The following is a 17,945-nucleotide window of genomic DNA, read 5'->3' on the forward strand; positions in this document are numbered from 1 at the left end:
GATTCGGGCCAATAGTAGTTCCTAGAGACTAGTTCCAATGTTGTTGTCTACCCGGGTGCCCGGCTAGAGGCTGTCGTGGTATATGCGGAGTAGGTCTGTCCGTAGCGTTCCAGTATCTGGTACCACAATCCTTCCCTGATAGAAGAGCAGGCTGCTTCCATTTGGTAATCTTTGAAAGCTTGTTTGATAGAAGGCGGGGCTTTTGACTCGTTCTGTAGGAATTGGAGTATTTCCTCCAGGGATTCGTCCTGATCCAGGGATGCTTTGATCTGGCGTTGCAGCTCCTTTTGGGTGTGACTAGGGCAACGTTGGCAAATACAGGGTTGGGGAGCATGGTCTGGTTGGCAGGTGGTATATCGGCATGGTCCAATCGGCATGAGAGCGCGTCTGGCTTCCCTGATTGTTTCCCGGACGGTAGACAATCTGGAAGTTGTATCCGGCTAGTAGTAGGTGCCATCTGGCGTGACGTTGGTTGAATGTACGGGACTCCTTCCAATACTCCAGGTTGCGGTGATCCGTGAAGACGGTGATGGGATGTGCAGTGCCTTCCAAGAATATACGCCAATACTCAAAGGAGCGAATGATTGCTAGAAGCTCCTTATTGTGTGTGTCATAATTTTGCTCAGCTCCCTTGAATGATTCCAACAAGAAGCCCAGAGGATGTAGGCGTCCGTCTTCCTGCCGTTGGCTGAGTATGGATCCAGTGCTGCTCCTGAGGCGTCCGTCTCCAAGAAGTAGGGTTTGGAGGGATCAGCGTGACATAGTACTGGAGCGTTGGTAATGGCGTCCTTTAATCCTTGGAATGCTTCTTGTTCCCTAGTATCCCATCTCCATGGTACATCCTTTTTGACCAGGTATGTAATGGCCTGGCCATATGGCTGAAGTTGGCAACAAAACGGCGTAGGAAATTGGCAAAACCCAGGAACAATTGTACTTCTTTGACCTTAGTGGGTGTAGGCCATTCTTGGACCGCCTGGATTTTGAGCTTATCCAGACTGAACCCTTATCTGATACAATTATTCCTAGATATTCTACTGAGGTGACGTGGAATGTGCACTTAGATGCCTTACAGAACAATTGGTTATTCATTAAGCGCCGTAGGACTTCATGAACGTGTTGAGTGGTGTTGCGTCATCCTTAGAGTAGATTAGGATGTCATCAAGGTAAATGATGACGCATACATCCAGGAGATCCTTGAACAATTTGTTCATGAAGTGTTGAAAGGCGGCGGGGGCGTTTGTCAAACCAAAGGTCATTACCAGGGACTCGTAGAGACCGTACTTTGTGCGGAAGGCTGTCTTCCATTCGTTGCCTTCCTTGACCCGGACGTTATTGTAACCCCATCTTAGATCTAACTTGGTGAAGACCTTGGCGCCGCGGAGTTGGGCCATTAGGTCATTGGGACGGGGCAGCGGGTACACATTCTTCTTTGTCCGGTTGTTTAGGCAACGATAGTCCACTACTAGGCGACGGGAGCCATCCTTCTTGGGGACAAACATGACTGGGGAGCTGATGGATGATTTGCTGGGGCGGATCTTCCCAGCCTTGAGCTTGTCCCTGAGCCAATCCTTGAGCGTGGCGGATTTGGCATTGGTCATACTATAGAGAGGCAAGTTGAGCGGGCCTTCTTCTGTGAGTTCAATCCCTATGTCATAGTGCCTATGGGGAGGAAGCTGGTTGAATTCTTCTTCTCCAAATACCTTAGCGTATTGATGGTACTTGGAGGGTACTCCTTCTAGGGGGTTTGGGTCAGCTTCTTCTTCCTTGGCAATGGCCACGTGCTCTGGCGGAGTGTGTGGGAAGGAGAGGGTGCGCGTGTTCCAATCTATTTCCGGGTTGTGGGCATCTAACCATTTCAAACCTAAGATGGCCGCGTGACTGCCGGTGTTACAGATGAGGAAGGTTTCCGTCATCTTTTTGCCATCATAGGTGAAAGTAAGTACTGCCTTCTTCCAGATTTTTCCTGCCTGGGGGCTCGACCCATCGAGCATAGTAACAGTGCGGGGTGTTGGGAGGTCTATAAGAGGTAGGCGTAATGCCTCGGCGGTACGGGGGTGAAGGAATGACAATGTGGCGCCTGAGTCTATCAGGACTTCTAGGTGTTCCGCTTGTTTCTCTGGTTTAATTGAAATTGTGAATAGGGGAGAATTTCTATTGTGACTATTGGATATATTACAAATTTTGATGAAGCCAGAGTCCTTGGGGTCCTTGCGCGCGGCAGCAGGTACCCTTACTCTTTTCCCGATTGGTACTTGGAGTCTTTGCCAATTTTGGCAACTTCCTTCTTGACACCTTCCTCCTTGGGTGTGGCTTTCCAGCCAGTGCAACATTCCGCAAATTTATGGCCCACCTTACTGCATTTGATGCAGAGGCCTTCAGCCCTGCGGCGGTTTCGTTCCTCCTCAGAGACAAAGTTGGGATCGCTGGAAAGGCGTCCTGGTCTTGTGGCCTGTTGGCCAGTACTTGCCCCCCTATTGGGGGTGGTAGTGGAGGTACCAGACTTATTACCCTTAGGCGGGTGGCTGGCGCGCTCCTCACGGAGGGCGTTGTCGATGACCAGGGCCGCGTTTTGCAGCTCCAGGAGGGTAGTTGGGCGCCGCTCTCAAGTGGCGATGAGGCGGCTGACCTCCCAGTGGAGGCCACGTGCAAATTGCCCACGGAGGGCGGCATCATTCCAGTCCAGGTCCATGGCAATGGTTCTGAACTTAGTAATATACTCAGCACAGGTGCCTGTCTGAGTGAGGTGGGTGATCTGCCGCTCGGCGGCTCGCGTAGCATCCGGGTTACCGAATGCAGCCAAGAACTCCGTCCTGAAGTTGTCAACCGATTGGATTAGGGCCCTGTGGGACCCCAATTGGTCAAGATGGGGGTGGGCCCAGGCTCCTGCCACATCCTTCATATTCATCAGGAGGAATGATAGGACCTCCTGATCAGTTGGGAACATCCTTTGATTCAGGCGTACCCATGCCAACATCCGCGTGAGCCATTGACGGGCTTTGTTCCCTATTTTCCCTGTATAGGCGTCAGGGTGGTCTACCTTGACAGGGGTTTGATAAGCGGCTACAGGGGCCGCTGGTTGTGGGACTTGGGGGGAACGGAGACGGATAGGCGAAGGTGGAGGGGGAGTATGGACTCGCGGGGGAGCCCGGACGGGAGTTGGCTGCGCAAAGGCAGGGGGAGCTTTGGAGGGGATGGCCCAGGAGACGAGGGGCGCACTAGGCGCTGGAAAAGTGTCGGTTTTGGATAGGGGCCTGGGCGTGGCCTCGACTGCCGGAGGTTTCCGGTCTTCTGGTGTGTGGGGGGCTCCACCCCTAGCCTCGATGCGAGTGAGGGCTTGATCGACTGCGCCCATCCAGTCTCGGGCTTCCTTTGTGGCTTCCTTTGTTTCCTCGAGTTCCCGCTCGAGTCGGAGGATTTGATTTTGCAATCCCAGGATAAGGGAGATTGCTCGTCCAAGGGATATTTCCCCGTAGACCTTGGGTTCGAGGCTTGTTGGCTCATTGGCGGTTGCCGAAATAGCGGGTCCCAACTCTCCTTGATTGAGAGGGGACGGGGACAAGCGGTGCTCCGGGAGCGGGTTGCCATTTCATGGGGATAAGAACGGCCTTGGTGGGAAGCGGTGCGCTGGGAGGCGCGGGAGGAAGCGCGAGAGGGGGTTCGGGAGGTAATGATGGGCAATGTGGGGAAATGGGGGCTATGTAGCCAAGGGTGCCTATATCAGGACTTATGGGTTGCTTTACTACTCGAACGCTAAACCTTTGTCTCAACCGACCTAGCGTTGGACAGTCCTTTCAACCAATCAGCAGCCGTGAGCGGGCGTGATGTGGAGCAGGTTTACTGCAAGCGGGTGGATCGACTGTCTAAGGTCGCAGGTAGAGGGTGCAGTGACCGGGGGTATGCGGACGATTAAGACCTGTCTGCCTTGTAGTAATTTGGTACTAGGTGGGACCAATGCTGGTTTGATTATTAACAGTGAAAGGCAAGTCCGTTCACCTGATTTCCCTTGTACTAGTACAGGAGGCTCTCTTGTTTGTTGGATCTAAGTAAGGTAGGGTGCAGAACGGTTTGCAACCAACGTAAGGTCAATTACCTAGTGTCCTAGACGTCTGTAAGGACGTCAAGGGTGCGGGCGCTTGTGGCCGTGTAGCTAATACAAAGAACCGCTTAAGGCGGCAATGGGGAACCCTACAACAACAACCAACTATCTACGGTGACCACGCGCTATAAGGCGGCGGCAAGCTACGTATGTACAGCAAGAACAACGCTTAAGGCGTGTAACTAAGTGCTTACTGGGCTATAAGGCCCTCGTACAAAGTGGGATGCAACAAGAGGTAATCGACCTGGGTGTTACCATGGTCGGTTGGCCTCCTTATATATTCTACAAGCTAGCTAATTACAAATGCAGTATATCAAATATTGTATCAAATAAGAACCCCGCTCCGCAGTTGGCCTTACTCATGCATACGTGTCACTGACGTGTCATGGTGATGTCATCAGGTGGAGGTGGCTACGTGTGCTGAGGTAAGCGCGGATGGGGACGTGGCTTGGCGCTTAGCGTATGATATAAGCGCCGATGTCACGTGATTGAAAATGTTCTCCAATTGCCTTCGTTTAAATTCGAGGAATTGGGAATAAATTCCCTGGTATTGATTGTGTCTACAACAGGAATGGCCAGTACCCACAAAGGTCAAAGAAGTCCAATTGTTCCTAGGGTTTGCCAACTTTTTACGCCAATTTGTTGCCAATTTTAGCCACATGGCCAGGCTGCTACACAACCTGGTCAAGAAAAACACGCCCTGGCAATGGAATTCTAAGGAGCAGGAAGCATTCCAAGGATTAAAGGACGCCATCACCAACGCACTGGTACTATGTCACGCGGACCCAACAAAGCCCTACTTCCTGGAAACAAACGCATCCGGTGCTGCACTAGGGTCCATACTCAGCCAATGTCAGGATGATGGCCAGTTACATCCTCTGGGATTCCTATCAGAGTTGTTCAAAGGGGCCAAGCAAAATTATGACACGCACAATAAGGAACTACTTGCAATCATCCATTCCTTTGAATACTGGCACATTTTCCTGGAAGGCACAAATCACCCAATCACAGTCTTCACGGATCATTGGAATCTGGAGTACTGGAAGGAGTCTAGAACCTTCAACCGTTGCCATGCACAATGGCACCTCCTACTAGCTGGGTACAACTTCCAAATTGTCTACCATCCCGGAAAGCAATCAGGAAAGCCAGACGCCCTTTCACGCTGCGCAGACCATGCCAATATTCCTCCTGCTGACCAAACAATGCTCCCAGACCCTGTATTTGCCAACGTGGCCCTTGTTACCCCCAAAAGAGAACTCCAACACCAGATTGAGGCATCCTTAGATCAAGATGAGTCCCTGGAAGAAATCCTACAATTCCTCCAAAACAAGTCCAAGGCCCCACCATTGATCAAACGCGCCTTCAGGGATTATGAAATGGAAGCTGGATTGCTATTCTACCAAGGACGCATTGTGGTACCAGACGTTGGAACACTAAGGACGGACTTGCTCCGCATATTCCACAACAGCCCCTTAGCTGGTCACCTGGGTAGGCAACAAACGCTGGAACTTGTCTCAAGGAACTACTACTGGCCTGGAATCCACGCAGACACTTATTGGCACATGGACTCTTGCAAGACTTGTCAACAAATCCAGAAACCTAAATACACATCTATTCCGCCCCAACCTCTAGAGCTACCAACACGCCCCTGGCAGCACATGTCATATGATATGATAGTAGATTTGCCTAAAGATGGAAACAGCAACTCTATCCTGGTCATTGTAGACAGCTTCACCAAATATGTCATCTTGGTGGAACGTTCCAAAAAGCTCAAGGCCCCAGAACTGGCGGGCCTATTCCTACGGCACATATGGAAGCGTTACGGCATGCCCAAGAAAACAATCTTGGACCAAGGGAGGGTCTTCAACAACAAGTTCCTGGGGGCTCTGTACCAGCGCCTAGGAATAGACCTGCACTTTTCCTCAGCTTACCACCCTCAAAGTGACGGCCAAACAGAACAAGTGAATTCCACAGTAGAACATTTCCTACAGGCCTATTCAGGGATCAATCAGAAGGACTGGGTCAGGTGGTTGCCAATGGCAGAGTTTGCCTACAACAATGCAACGCACAGTAGCACCGGCAAATCCCCCTTTAAGGCGCTATACGGATGGGAACTGTCCCTGACCCTGAGCAACGTTCCAACAGATGTCCCAGAAGCTGATGACATGGCAACTCAAATGGAGAAACAATGGCAAGAAATAGAGGCAGCGCTCCAACAGTCAAAATCACAAATGACAGCTGGAGAAACGGGGGAACCAATCAGTTTCAAAGTTGGAGAAGAAGCCTGGCTAGATGCCAAAAACGTAAAGCTGAAGTGTCATGACCTTCATTGGCATGACATGAATTTCTACTATTTTCTACCTTTTTTTCAAGATAGTTTCCTTTTTTGGTATATATTTATGAATCATCAAGATCACGTGACATATTTGATATATGATGTGAAATTGTAAATGACTCACTATTTAGTACTGTTGTTTTTGATGTGGCTTTCCTCATGTATATAAGCCAGGTCAAGTTGCCGCTAACAGCAAGACTTGACCTCTTTGTCAATCTATCCTCACTCTTACCTACCCTTTGCCCAGGCCCCTAGTTGGCCATTAGTGCACTTACTTAAGAACCCATATCCAGGCCTTTGTTGCCCTCTACCCTCCTATCATAACCCCTGGGCCCTAGTTGCCCCTCTACCCTTCTCATAGTCCATTGGTGATAGTGCCACAGACTTTAAGCCCCCTTGAACTATAGGTCCAAGCTGAGTTGTGACATGAAGACTCTAAGTCCAAAGCTAACAGAACAACGCCTAGGCCCCTTCAAGGTCACGGAAAAAATCTCCAACTGCGCGTACCGCCTGAAGCTCCTGCCATCCATGAGGATCCACAACGTCTTTTATGTGGGACTATTATCTAAAGTAAAAAGGGATGACAAGCGTGCCTTTGAAAACCGGCCCCCACCAATCTCCATCAATGGGGAAGAGGAATACAAGGTTGAAGGAATTATGGACATGGAAGAGAGGAACAGAGAATGGTTCTTTAGGGTGAAATGGAAAGGTTATGGATCAGAGGAGAATACCTGGGAACCAAGGGAAAACCTCAAGAATGCCGAGAAAATGCTAAAAAATTTTGAGAAGGAAATGAAGAAAAAGGCCCTTGGCACTGCCAAGGCCCTTAAGGGGGGGCAGTGTTGTAGACACAAAACAATACCAGGGAATTTATTCCCATTTTCTCGAATTTAAACAAAGACAAACAGACAACATTTTCAATCACGTGATCTTGGCGCTTATATCACACACCAAGCGCCAAGCCATGTCCCCATCCGTGCTTACTCAGCACCCATAGCCACCTCCACCTATGACGTCATCATGACATGTCAGTGACACGTATGCATGAGTAAGACTGACTGCAGAGCAGGGTTCTTATTTGATACAGTTTTGCATATAGTGTATTTGTAATTAACTCACCTGTAGAATATATAAGGAGGACAACCAACCATGGTAACACCCAGGTCAATTACCTCTTGTTGCATCCCACATCTGTACAAGGGCCTTCCAGCCCAGATCCACTAAGTAGCCTACAACGCCTTAAGCGTTGACTCCACTGTACATACATAGCTAGCCATTGCCCATATGGCCTTGGTCACTGTTGTTAGTAGTTAGACATTGTAGGGTAGAACTCCACTGCCTTAAGCGGTACCTTGTATTAGATACACAGCCACAAGCGCCTGCGCCCTCAACGTCCTTACAGATGTCTAGGACATTAGGAGTTTTTTATTCCTGATAAACCTAGCTTATATTGTGCATATATTCTGTGCATATATTCTGATACTTAATATTTGTTACTGGCTATTCCCATATACATTTTGTATATAGTAATTCTTTCTTATTCCTGTACTTACACAACTCTTAACAATTTTTTACAAACTTGTTATCTCTTGTTTTTGATCACATGATCCCAGCACTTATTGTGCCAAGATGCTGCACCAAGATGCTGTGCCAAGGGCGCTTAGGAGAAATCCATGCTTCTATGCTGTTGTACACCACTGTCAGGTGGGTACTTGCTAATGGAACAGGCGCTTAAGGCCATACTACTAGTACACTGCTTACATAACCAACTATCTAAGGCTATACTAACGTTGCTTAGGGCAACCTACTACTATCTACTGCTGGTGCAAAGGGGCCTGAGGCCTGGGAGGTGTGATGAGTAAAGGTAGGGGTGAGTGTTACTGCTGCTGGGGGCTGGCTACTTAGCTGGCTGGAATGTCCTCCTCAATGAGTATGAGACAAGGTAAAATTGACTTGGGGTCTCCAAGCAATTTTCCTGCTGTATATATAGACAAACTATTAAAGTACATGTGGTCTGTGCATGTGTGAAAGGAAGACTACATGTGAAAAGGGAAGCGTGCTGCGGGCTGCGCAGAAGTGTGGATTTCTCCTAAGCGCCCTTGGCACAGCATCTTGGCGTGGCATCTCAGCATAATAAGCGCCAAGATCACGTGATCAAAAAACATAAGCTAAAGAGTTTGTAAAAAATAGTCAAAATAGTAGAAAAATTATCCAATTCTAATGGTATAATTCTTGGGAGTGTAACATACTGTTACAACCTCCTAACTTATACCATTGGATTTGCCCAATTTTTCTAATATTTCTACCATTTTATTACAAACTCATTATCTTTACTTTTTTGGTCACGTGACCTTGGCACTTATTATGCCAAGATGCTGTGCCAAGGGCGCTTAGGAGATATCCATGCTTCTGCACAGCCTGCAGCACACTTCTTATTTCCATCATGTACTTCTTTCTCTCACGCGCACAGACCATGTAAATAGTGTGTCCTTGTCTATATATACAGTAGGAAAATTGCTTGGAAACACCAAGTCAATTTTACCTTGTCTCACACTCATTGAGGAGGATTAGTCAGCCAGCTAAGTAGCCAGCCCCCAGTAGTTTTCAGACGTTAACCCCTATACCTCACTCACCACACCTCCAGGCCTAAGGCCCCTTCAACACTAGCATCCAGTACAAGTCCGCCTTAAGCAGCAATAGTATAGCCTCAGTACATAGTTAGATTAGCTCTGTCTGTAGTAGTATGGCCTTAAGCGCCCGCCCCACTAGCAAGTACCCACATTACAAGTGGTGTCCTGGACACGGTCACATGACCAGTACAAGTGGTTGCATGCTGGCCCAAGCCCAAATTTGGGGGGTAGCAGGTGTAATCATGGGTTGTCAGCAGAGGAATAATGGGGCTCTATGGCTTAGTGGTCAAGCTGGTTCAATTCCAGCTAGTTCTATTTTCCTCTGTTTATGACAAGTGGTGTACAACATTGTAAAATTGACTTTCTGTAGGCTTTTGATTGACAACAAGAGGACCTCCAGTACTAGCACAAGGGAAATCATGTGAACAGACTTGCCTTTTGCTATTAATAATCAAACTAGCGTTGGTCCCACATAGTACCAAATTGCTATAAGGCTGACAGGCTCTGATTGCCCACATACCCCAAGTTTTGCCAGAACTCTGCAAGTAGCGCTCCTAGACAGCTGAAATACCCACTTGCAAAAAACCTGCACATATCACAATTGCCAGATCTGTTGATTTGTTGTAGGGATTGTCCAACGCTAGGTGCTTGACGCAAGGAGTTATCAAATAACACCTTGCACAAAAACTGCTCATAAGTCCTGTATCAGGCACCAATCCCCCCTACGCTGTCTCAGACATTCCATCCACACGCTCTGGCATCCCCCACCCATACTCCCGTCCTACCAGTTGCTCCAGCCATTGCTCTGTGGCAGCCAACTCCCAACCGCCCACTTGCAGCCCATCACCTGCTCTGCAAGACCTGCCCAGAATGGAACCAGAGCCGTCCCTTGGCGCTCTCCTCAAGGCTATCCAAGCCCTCACTACCCAAGTTGGGTCCCTCCAGGACCAAGTCAAATCCCAAGGCAAGCAGATTATCCAGCTCATTGCCATATGCAAGGAAACCAACAACCTTGTTGGTGACAAAGACCAGGGCGGAGCCCAAACCAAGCCTGGCCCATTGAGTGGGCCTGTCACCCCTCCTACCCACTCAGGAGGGGAAACCCACACTCCAGGCATGGTTAGGCCTGGACTCAAGGCACCCTTCTGCCCCTCTAGGGGAACAGGGTTTGATTCCAAGGAAGAAGAGGAACCAAGGAGGGCCCCCAAAAAAGAGCCTCAGGGAACGCCTAAGCGGTCACTTGGCTCCCTTACCCCCTTTGACTCCAGGTCATCAGTAAAGAGGCCCAAAATGGAACTCCCCAACCCTTACAAGGGAGACTCTAGGGGACAAAAAGCCACCCAATGGCTGGATAGGATGCTTCTATGGGTAGCCCTTCATTGAGATCAATTCAATGAAGAAGAACAGATGGTTGTGTGGATACTTTACCACATGACAGAAAAGGCAGCCAACTGGGCACTCCCCCTCATTGGGGCAATCATCAAGGGCAAGGGTAACCCTCCTACCACCATCCTGGCTTTAACAGCCAAATTCAAAGAGGCATTTGCTGACCCCAACGCCAAACAGGCTGCTTCTAGAAAAATAGCAGTACTCTCCCAGACCACCACCACCTCCAAGTATGTCATGGAGTTCTGCAACCTCATGGCAGAATTAGACTGGAACAAGGAAGCCTATATTGCGCAATTCACGCAAGGCCTCCACTGGAAGGTCAAGGAGCTGTTGTCAACAAAGGACAACATTCCCAACAAACTCAAAGCCATTTTTGCAGCTTCAATCAAGATAGACAATACTTGCCGCAAAAACAAGGAGAACCGCCCTAAAAAGGCACCTGCCAAGTCCCTGGCCACCGTGGCCACTTCCACTACCACCACCAGGGTCCGTCTATCAGAGGACCCTAACTATGTTACTCTGGAAGAAAGGGATTGCTGCTGTGCATCTGGGTTATGCGTCAAGTGTGGGCAGAAGGGGCACAGCATCAAGCAGTGTCCAAATGGTTGGAAGGCCGCCATCAAAGAGGTTGCCAAGGTGGCAGAAGAAGAATTGGGAAAAGAATGAGGCCAAGGACTACTGTCAAGCCCCTGGCCCAATTAGATGTGCATGTATTGGACTGTGAATTTGTATCTGTGGCTCTAGACTCTAATAAAAAGCCCCTTTTATTTATTGATCTACATCTGCACAATTTCCCAACAGAAAAAATAAAAACCCTGGTGGACTCAGGCGCCACATCCAACTTTATTTCCCCAACAATTGTTGAAAAACTCAAAATCCCAAAAACCCAACTCAAAAATCCACAAGTTGTGAGAATGCTAGATGGTACTATCTCTCAGACTGGTTGCATTTGGCACCAGGTTCACCTCACAGTCTTGGCCAATGGCCATACACACACAATACCCTTTCTAGTCTGTCCCATTGGTAACACCTTGACAATACTAGGCATGACTTGGCTAACAACAGAAGCACCACTCATTGACTGGCAACAGGGTCTTATCACCTTCCCTGAACAAATCCAAATTGCCTCAGAAGAAGAAGCTGAGTTGGACCCCTTAGCAAACCTCCCTCACCAATATCATGAGTTTGCTAAGGTCTTTGGCAAGGAAGAATACAAGGTCCTCCCTCCACACAGGGAGTATGATATCTCCATAGACCTTATTCCGGATGCCAAACTTATGCCAGGGCCAATTTACAGCATGACCAACGCAGAATCCAAGGCACTAAAGCAACATATTGATGAAGAACTAGCAACAGGCAAGATCCGCCCCAGTACTTCCTCAGCAGGTGCTCCAGTTATGTTTGTTAAAAAGGCAGATGGTTCCTTACAGCTGGTTGTGGATTACCAAAAGTTGAATAATGTAATGCATAAGAACGTATACCCGTTGCCAAGGCAAGACAACTTGATGGCCAAACTTAGGCATGCAAAGTTGTTCACAAAGCTAGATCTACGCTGGGGTTACAACAACATCAGAATCAAGGAAGGAGATGAATGGAAGACAGCATTCAGGACCAAATATGGGCTATTTGAGTACCTGGTAATGCCATTTGGCCTCACCAATGCCCCAGCTGCCTTCCAACATTTCATGAATGACTTGTTTAGAGACCTCATTGATGTTACCGTGGTCATCTACTTGGATGACATACTAATCTTCTTGGAAGACCCCAAGGACCACCCAACTCATGTCAGGGAAGTCCTATCACGGTTGATGAAGAATCAGCTGTTCTGCAAACTCTCCAAATGTCACTTTCACATCACTACGGTTGATTACCTTGGCATTGTCATATCACCTGCAGGTTTCTCAATGGACCAAAAGAAGATTGAGGCAGTCACTTTGTGGCCCCAACCCAAGACAGTCAAACAAGTCCAGGCCTTCCTAGGTTTTGTCAACTACCTTTGGCGGTTCATCCCAAACTTCAGCTCTGTGGCACATCCCCTCCACAATCTTACCAAAAAGGAAACCCCCTGGTCATGGGGTGATTTGGAAGAAATGGCGTTCCATGAATTGAAAACCCTGGTTACCAGATCTCTGGTCCTGATTCACTCCAACCCTATGCTTCCTTATTACCTTGAAACAGACACATCAGGGGTAGCAATGGGAGCTATACTCAGTCAACAAGGGCCAGACAATTGGTTACACCCAATTGCCTACATGTCAAAATCATTCTCAGGAACGGAAGCAAACTACAACACCCACAACAAGGAGCTTCTGGCTATCATCAAGGCATTGGAAGAATGGAGAATCTTCTTGGAGGCAACGGATAAACCCATACAGGTTTTCACAGACCATTGGAACCTGGAATACTGGATGCAGGCACAAACATTCAACTGCAGGCACACCCAATGGCGCATATTCTTGAGCAATTTCAACTTTGAGATCCACTACCGCCCAGGGAAGCAGTCAGGGAAACCAGATGCGTTGTCCAGGAGATCAGACTACATTGACAAGCCCCAGGAACCAGAAATAATGTTACCTGCTGAAGTATTTGCCAACATGTTGGAAGAGGAACTGGAGATTGTCACAGAAATCCAGAGCAAACTGAAAGAGGACCCCTCCCTTGAACCTATCATCCAGTTCCTGACAGAAGACGCAGACAACGCACCTCCCTCTATCCAAAAAGCCTATCAAGACTATGACTGGGAGGAAGACCTCCTGTGGTATTGCAGAAAACTAGTTGTCCCGGACTTGGAACCCCTCAAGGAATGATTATTGAGGGAATTCCACAACTCCCCATTGGCAGGGCATCCAGGTCAACAAAGGATGCTTGAACTTGTCAGCAGGAATTATTGGTGGCCTGGAATGAAATCCTCTGCTAAAGAATGGGTCAAATGCTGCCCAATATGCCAAGCCAACCGGCAAGCCCATGCACCGGTCATTGCCCTTAAACCCCTAGAAGTCCCACCATTCCCTTTCCACACAATCTCCTATGACTTCATCACGGGGTTCCCCAAGTCCCAGGGACACAATGCTATCTTAGTAGTGATTGATTTGTTTTCCAAGTTTGGCCATTTTATCCCTACCTCCAAAAAGGTCACAGCAAAAGGGCTGGCGGACTTGTTTGTCAATCACGTCTGGAAACTCCATGGCCTACCAGTAAAAACCGTCTCAGACAGGGGAACTATGTTTACAGGTAAATTCCTTAGGGCACTGTACCAATGTCTTGGGATCAAGCCAGCCTTCTTGTCAGCCTACCACCTGGAATTGGACAGACAAACAGAAAGGGTCAACCAGTTCATAGAATTCTACCTCAGGTCATACGTAGCAGCAGATCACTTGGATTGGGCAACATGGTTACCACTAGCAGAATACGCGTACAACAATGCCAAGCACACTGCTACAGGAAAAACCCCATTTGAGCTGATTTACAGAAGAAACCTGGTAATGAACCTGTCCAACGTCCCGGCAAATGTACCAGAAGCCAATCTTGTAGCTGATACCCTGGCCCAAGAATGGAAAGAAGCAGAATCCGCCCTGAGAATGACAAAGGAGAAAATGGCAGGAACAAGGGGAGTGGTCCCAGAATATTCCATTGGGGAAAAAGTATGGCTAGACGCAAAGAATGTGGAGATCCGCTTGAACTCCAACAAACTAGATCCCAAGCAACTAGGACCCTTCAAGGTCACCAAAAAGATCTCTAGTCACACGTACCGCCTGGAACTTCCTGACACCCTGAAGATACACAATGTATTCTATGCGGGGCTACTATCCAAAGTCCATGAGTCCCCAAGTCAACCACTCCCAGAGCGCCCCCCTCCTGAAACAATAGAAGGGGAGGAAGAATATGAGGTTGAACAAATCATTGACTCCAAAAGACAACAAGGAAAGTGGTTCTATTTGATCAAATGGAAGGGATATGGTCCAGAAGACAACTCATGGGAACCTGAAGAGCTGTTAGAACATAGCAAAGAAGAAATCCGTTGCTTCAACCAGTCACAACTGAAAAAGGCTTGTGACTCCGCCAAGAGCCTTTAAGGGGGGGGCAATGTTACAACCTCCTAACTTATACCATTGGATTTGCCCAATTTTTCTAATATTTCTACCATTTTATTACAAACTCATTATCTTTACTTTTTTGGTCACGTGACCTTGGCACTTATTATGCCAAGATGCCGTGCCAAGGGCGCTTAGGAGATATCCATGCTTCTGCGCAGCCTGCAGCACACTTCTTATTTCCATCATGTACTTCTTTCTCTCACGCGCACAGACCATGTAAATAGTGTGTCCTTGTCTATATATACAGTAGGAAAATTGCTTGGAAACACCAAGTCAATTTTACCTTGTCTCACACTCATTGAGGAGGATTAGTCAGCCAGCTAAGTAGCCAGCCCCCAGTAGTTTTCAGACGTTAACCCCTATACCTCACTCACCACACCTCCAGGCCTAAGGCCCCTTTGACACTAGCATCCAGTACAAGTCTGCCTTAAGCGGCAATAGTATAGCCTCAGTACATAGTTAGATTAGCTCTGTCTGTAGTAGTACGGCCTTAAGCGCCCGCCCCACTAGCAAGTACCCACATTACAAGTGGTGTACAACTGTTGTACGCCACTGTAAGGTGGGTACTTGCTAGTGGCAGGTGCTTAGGGCCATAACTAATACAGACACTGCTTATGTAATCTAATCCTAAGGCTATACTACTTAGCGCGTAAGGCGCTCTACTTCTAACTACTGCTGGCAATGGGGCCTTAGGCCTGGGAGGTGTGGTAGGTAAATATTGGGGTTAATGTCTGAGTATTAGTGGGGGCCAGCTACTTAGCTGGCTGGATGATCCTCCTCAAATGAGTATGAGACAAGGTAAAATTGACTTGGGGTCTCCAAGCAATTTTCCTGCTGTATATATAGACAAAACTTCTAAGTACATGTGGTCTGTGCGTGTGTGAATAGAAGACTACATGTGAAAAGAGAAGCGTGCTGCGGGCTGCGCAGAAGCGTGGATTCCTCCTAAGCGCCCTTGGCACGGCATCTCGGCGCGGCATCTTGGCATAATAAGCGCCGAGATCACGTGATTAAAAAACAAAAGCTAAAGGTTTCGGAAAAAATACTAAAAATAAGAGAAAAATCCGGCAAATCTAATGGTATATGTAAGGAGGTTGTAACAACAACACATACGCAACCTGCAACATGCTTCTCTTTTCAAATGTACTCTTCCTTTCACACGCTCACAGACCACCATGTAGATAGTTCTCTAGTTATAAATACAGCAGGAAAATTGCTTGGAAACCCCAAGTCAATTTTACCTTGTCTCTTATTCAAAGAGGGGGATATCAGAAGCCAGCTAAGTAGCTGGCCACCAGTAGTACCTATGCTCACCCCTTACCTTTACCTACCACACCTCCCAGGCCTAAGGCCCTCTTGTCATTGTAGATAGACCAGTAGTTGCTGCCTTACGCGGTTAGTTCAGCAGTTAGCCTAGATTAGATAGATTAGTTGGACTTGCAGTGTACTAGATACAGCCTTAAGTGCCTGCTCCACTAGTGTCTACCCACCTTACAGTGGTGTACAACACATTTCCTGGACAATTTTTGTCAAACAAAAAGTGCAAAAGGACTGAGAAGTAGGCCTAGTACCTATTTGCAGAATATTAGCACTCAAAACAAAGCCTGTGCTACTAAAACCAGCTAACTTCAAGAGTTCACATCCTCACCCCCTCTTGCCATGCTACTCTAGAACAAGCAAGTGAAATAACCTAAGATGCTACTGACACATATATAGAGAGGTGATGAGTGTATGTGCTTGAATAAAACAGGATTTGAGGAATAAAAAAATGCATGAGAGGCAGAAAAGCACAGAATTGCTAGAAGCATCTTAGGTGCATCAGTCATAGCATATGGAAAAAGAAGTGCCAGAGGTCCTAAACATAGCAGAAGTATGCATTATGTACCAGTGAGTATGTGTACAAGCTCAATAAAACTATAAATTTACGTATTCAGGAAGAGTGTGGTAACGTATGGTTTACATGCGCAACCCTGAGGAAGAGGTAACTTAAGATGACGCCAACGCCGCAACTTGAAAACACTGCAAGAGCAAAACACGAGTCAAAAGCCTTTTGTAAGCAATGATGTGGCTCAGCCAAATATAAATCAACCCAGGATTTGAGAGATTGGCGGAACCAAACCTGGGTGTATTGTTTATTATTCCAACAATGATTGCAAGTCTATATCTTGGGCGCTTTGAATGCAATAAGTGGAGTTTTGCAATGGGTCCTATGGAGGGCGTAAAAATTATACTGGGTCCATCAAACCAAAATATATACCTGTGCCACTTGGTAGGTGTCGTGTTTGCGCACTGTTTATAGCATTTCGTTTCGGCGCTTGCGCCTCCTATTACTTCTCTTCCATACTACGTACGGCGAGCACCTTGTGCTCGCAGCAGAGTTTGTCCTGTCCACTTTTCCACTATTTTCCGTTAGTCCCACCCGCCCGCACCTCTTCTACGCGCATACGATCCGATTTGGCCGCCCACCCAGCTCGCTCGGTGGCTTGGCCCCGATGGCATCCCGGTTCGGGGCACCCCCTCTCCGGCCCCCACCCCCATCCGTCTGCCGGTCCTTGTTGTATGCGCGTTTCCTCTTTTTTACGTACTCATATTTTCCCTTCCCTTTTTTGTGTACCGGCCCAGGGCTTAGTCTAAATTGGCTTTAATTCAATTTGATCTACGCCAAGGGCTTACTCTGGGAATAAGTTACATATCGATGGTTAGCTCACCTTCGGTAACCAACCAGATGCAGAAGATCAGCGTTGATCTTAGATCCTAAACGGGGTCCGTCAACTATATACTGTTGATTTAGAGTGACGATAGATGCGTGGGATCTGATTGTCAACTATGATCGAGTTAGGAGGGCTCCAGTTCTCATAGCTATAGAGCGTCATGGCTGCTGCGTGTGAGTTGTCGAAAGCAATATATTGCCTTGCCCAATTGATCGAATCACTCGCTTCGGGCTCATATAATTCAGAGACTCCTGAGATCAATGTGAAAAGATGGTGATTCTGTAGGGGGCGGCTTGAGTTGGTTTCGGAGGATCCGGAAGGGCACTGGAGGAAGCTCCCAAAACTTTATTGAATATACCCAAGGCTTGGCGCTGATTTTGGATATCTATTTGACCAATCGGATCTGTGAGCTTTTACAGGTTCTATCGTATTCTTTGGTTTTGGATCAGCCATTTTAATGGTCACACTACCTGCCTTTTTTCAGTTGAGCAAATCTCCGGATGCATTGACCTTATCCGACAGAAATGGGAAAGACTTAAATTTACTTCTGGGATTAGTTCATCAGTCGAGATCCAAGAATCGGGTAACCCTTTCAAGAATATAGATTGAGCCTCAAGCGTTTCGTGGCCGGAGCTACTATAAGAGAGCACGTGGATATGGATATTGATGGGGTTGATCCAAACGTCTTCA

At 47.7% G+C, this 17,945-nt stretch overlaps 3 protein-coding genes across 3 annotated transcripts; 2 read left to right on the plus strand and 1 right to left on the minus strand.

Annotated features, from left to right (window-relative positions):
* Window positions 1–47: 47 nt before the first annotated feature.
* RhiXN_00026 (Retrotransposable element Tf2 protein) lies at window positions 48–3,590 on the minus strand (the record flags this gene model as incomplete). Its single annotated transcript, XM_043319845.1, has 8 exons — window positions 48–337; window positions 414–587; window positions 647–878; window positions 944–995; window positions 1,114–2,160; window positions 2,235–2,599; window positions 2,627–3,475; window positions 3,531–3,590. 8 exons carry the CDS (start codon window positions 3,588–3,590, stop codon window positions 48–50), a joined length of 3,069 nt encoding a protein of 1,022 aa, XP_043178857.1.
* A 729-nt stretch (window positions 3,591–4,319) lies between these two features.
* Window positions 4,320–13,257, plus strand: RhiXN_00027 (Retrotransposable element Tf2 protein; the record flags this gene model as incomplete). Its single annotated transcript, XM_043319846.1, has 6 exons — window positions 4,320–4,355; window positions 4,666–6,399; window positions 6,864–7,275; window positions 9,771–10,429; window positions 10,469–11,086; window positions 11,137–13,257. 6 exons carry the CDS (start codon window positions 4,320–4,322, stop codon window positions 13,255–13,257), a joined length of 5,580 nt encoding a protein of 1,859 aa, XP_043178858.1.
* A 54-nt stretch (window positions 13,258–13,311) lies between these two features.
* Window positions 13,312–14,523, plus strand: RhiXN_00028 (Retrotransposable element Tf2 protein; the record flags this gene model as incomplete). Its single annotated transcript, XM_043319847.1, has 1 exon — window positions 13,312–14,523. One exon carries the CDS (start codon window positions 13,312–13,314, stop codon window positions 14,521–14,523), a length of 1,212 nt encoding a protein of 403 aa, XP_043178859.1.
* Between the last annotated feature and the right edge of the window lie 3,422 nt (window positions 14,524–17,945).

The sequence above is a fragment of the Rhizoctonia solani genome, chromosome 4, assembly GCF_016906535.1.
Source record: "Rhizoctonia solani chromosome 4, complete sequence".
NCBI lineage: Eukaryota > Fungi > Basidiomycota > Agaricomycetes > Cantharellales > Ceratobasidiaceae > Rhizoctonia > Rhizoctonia solani.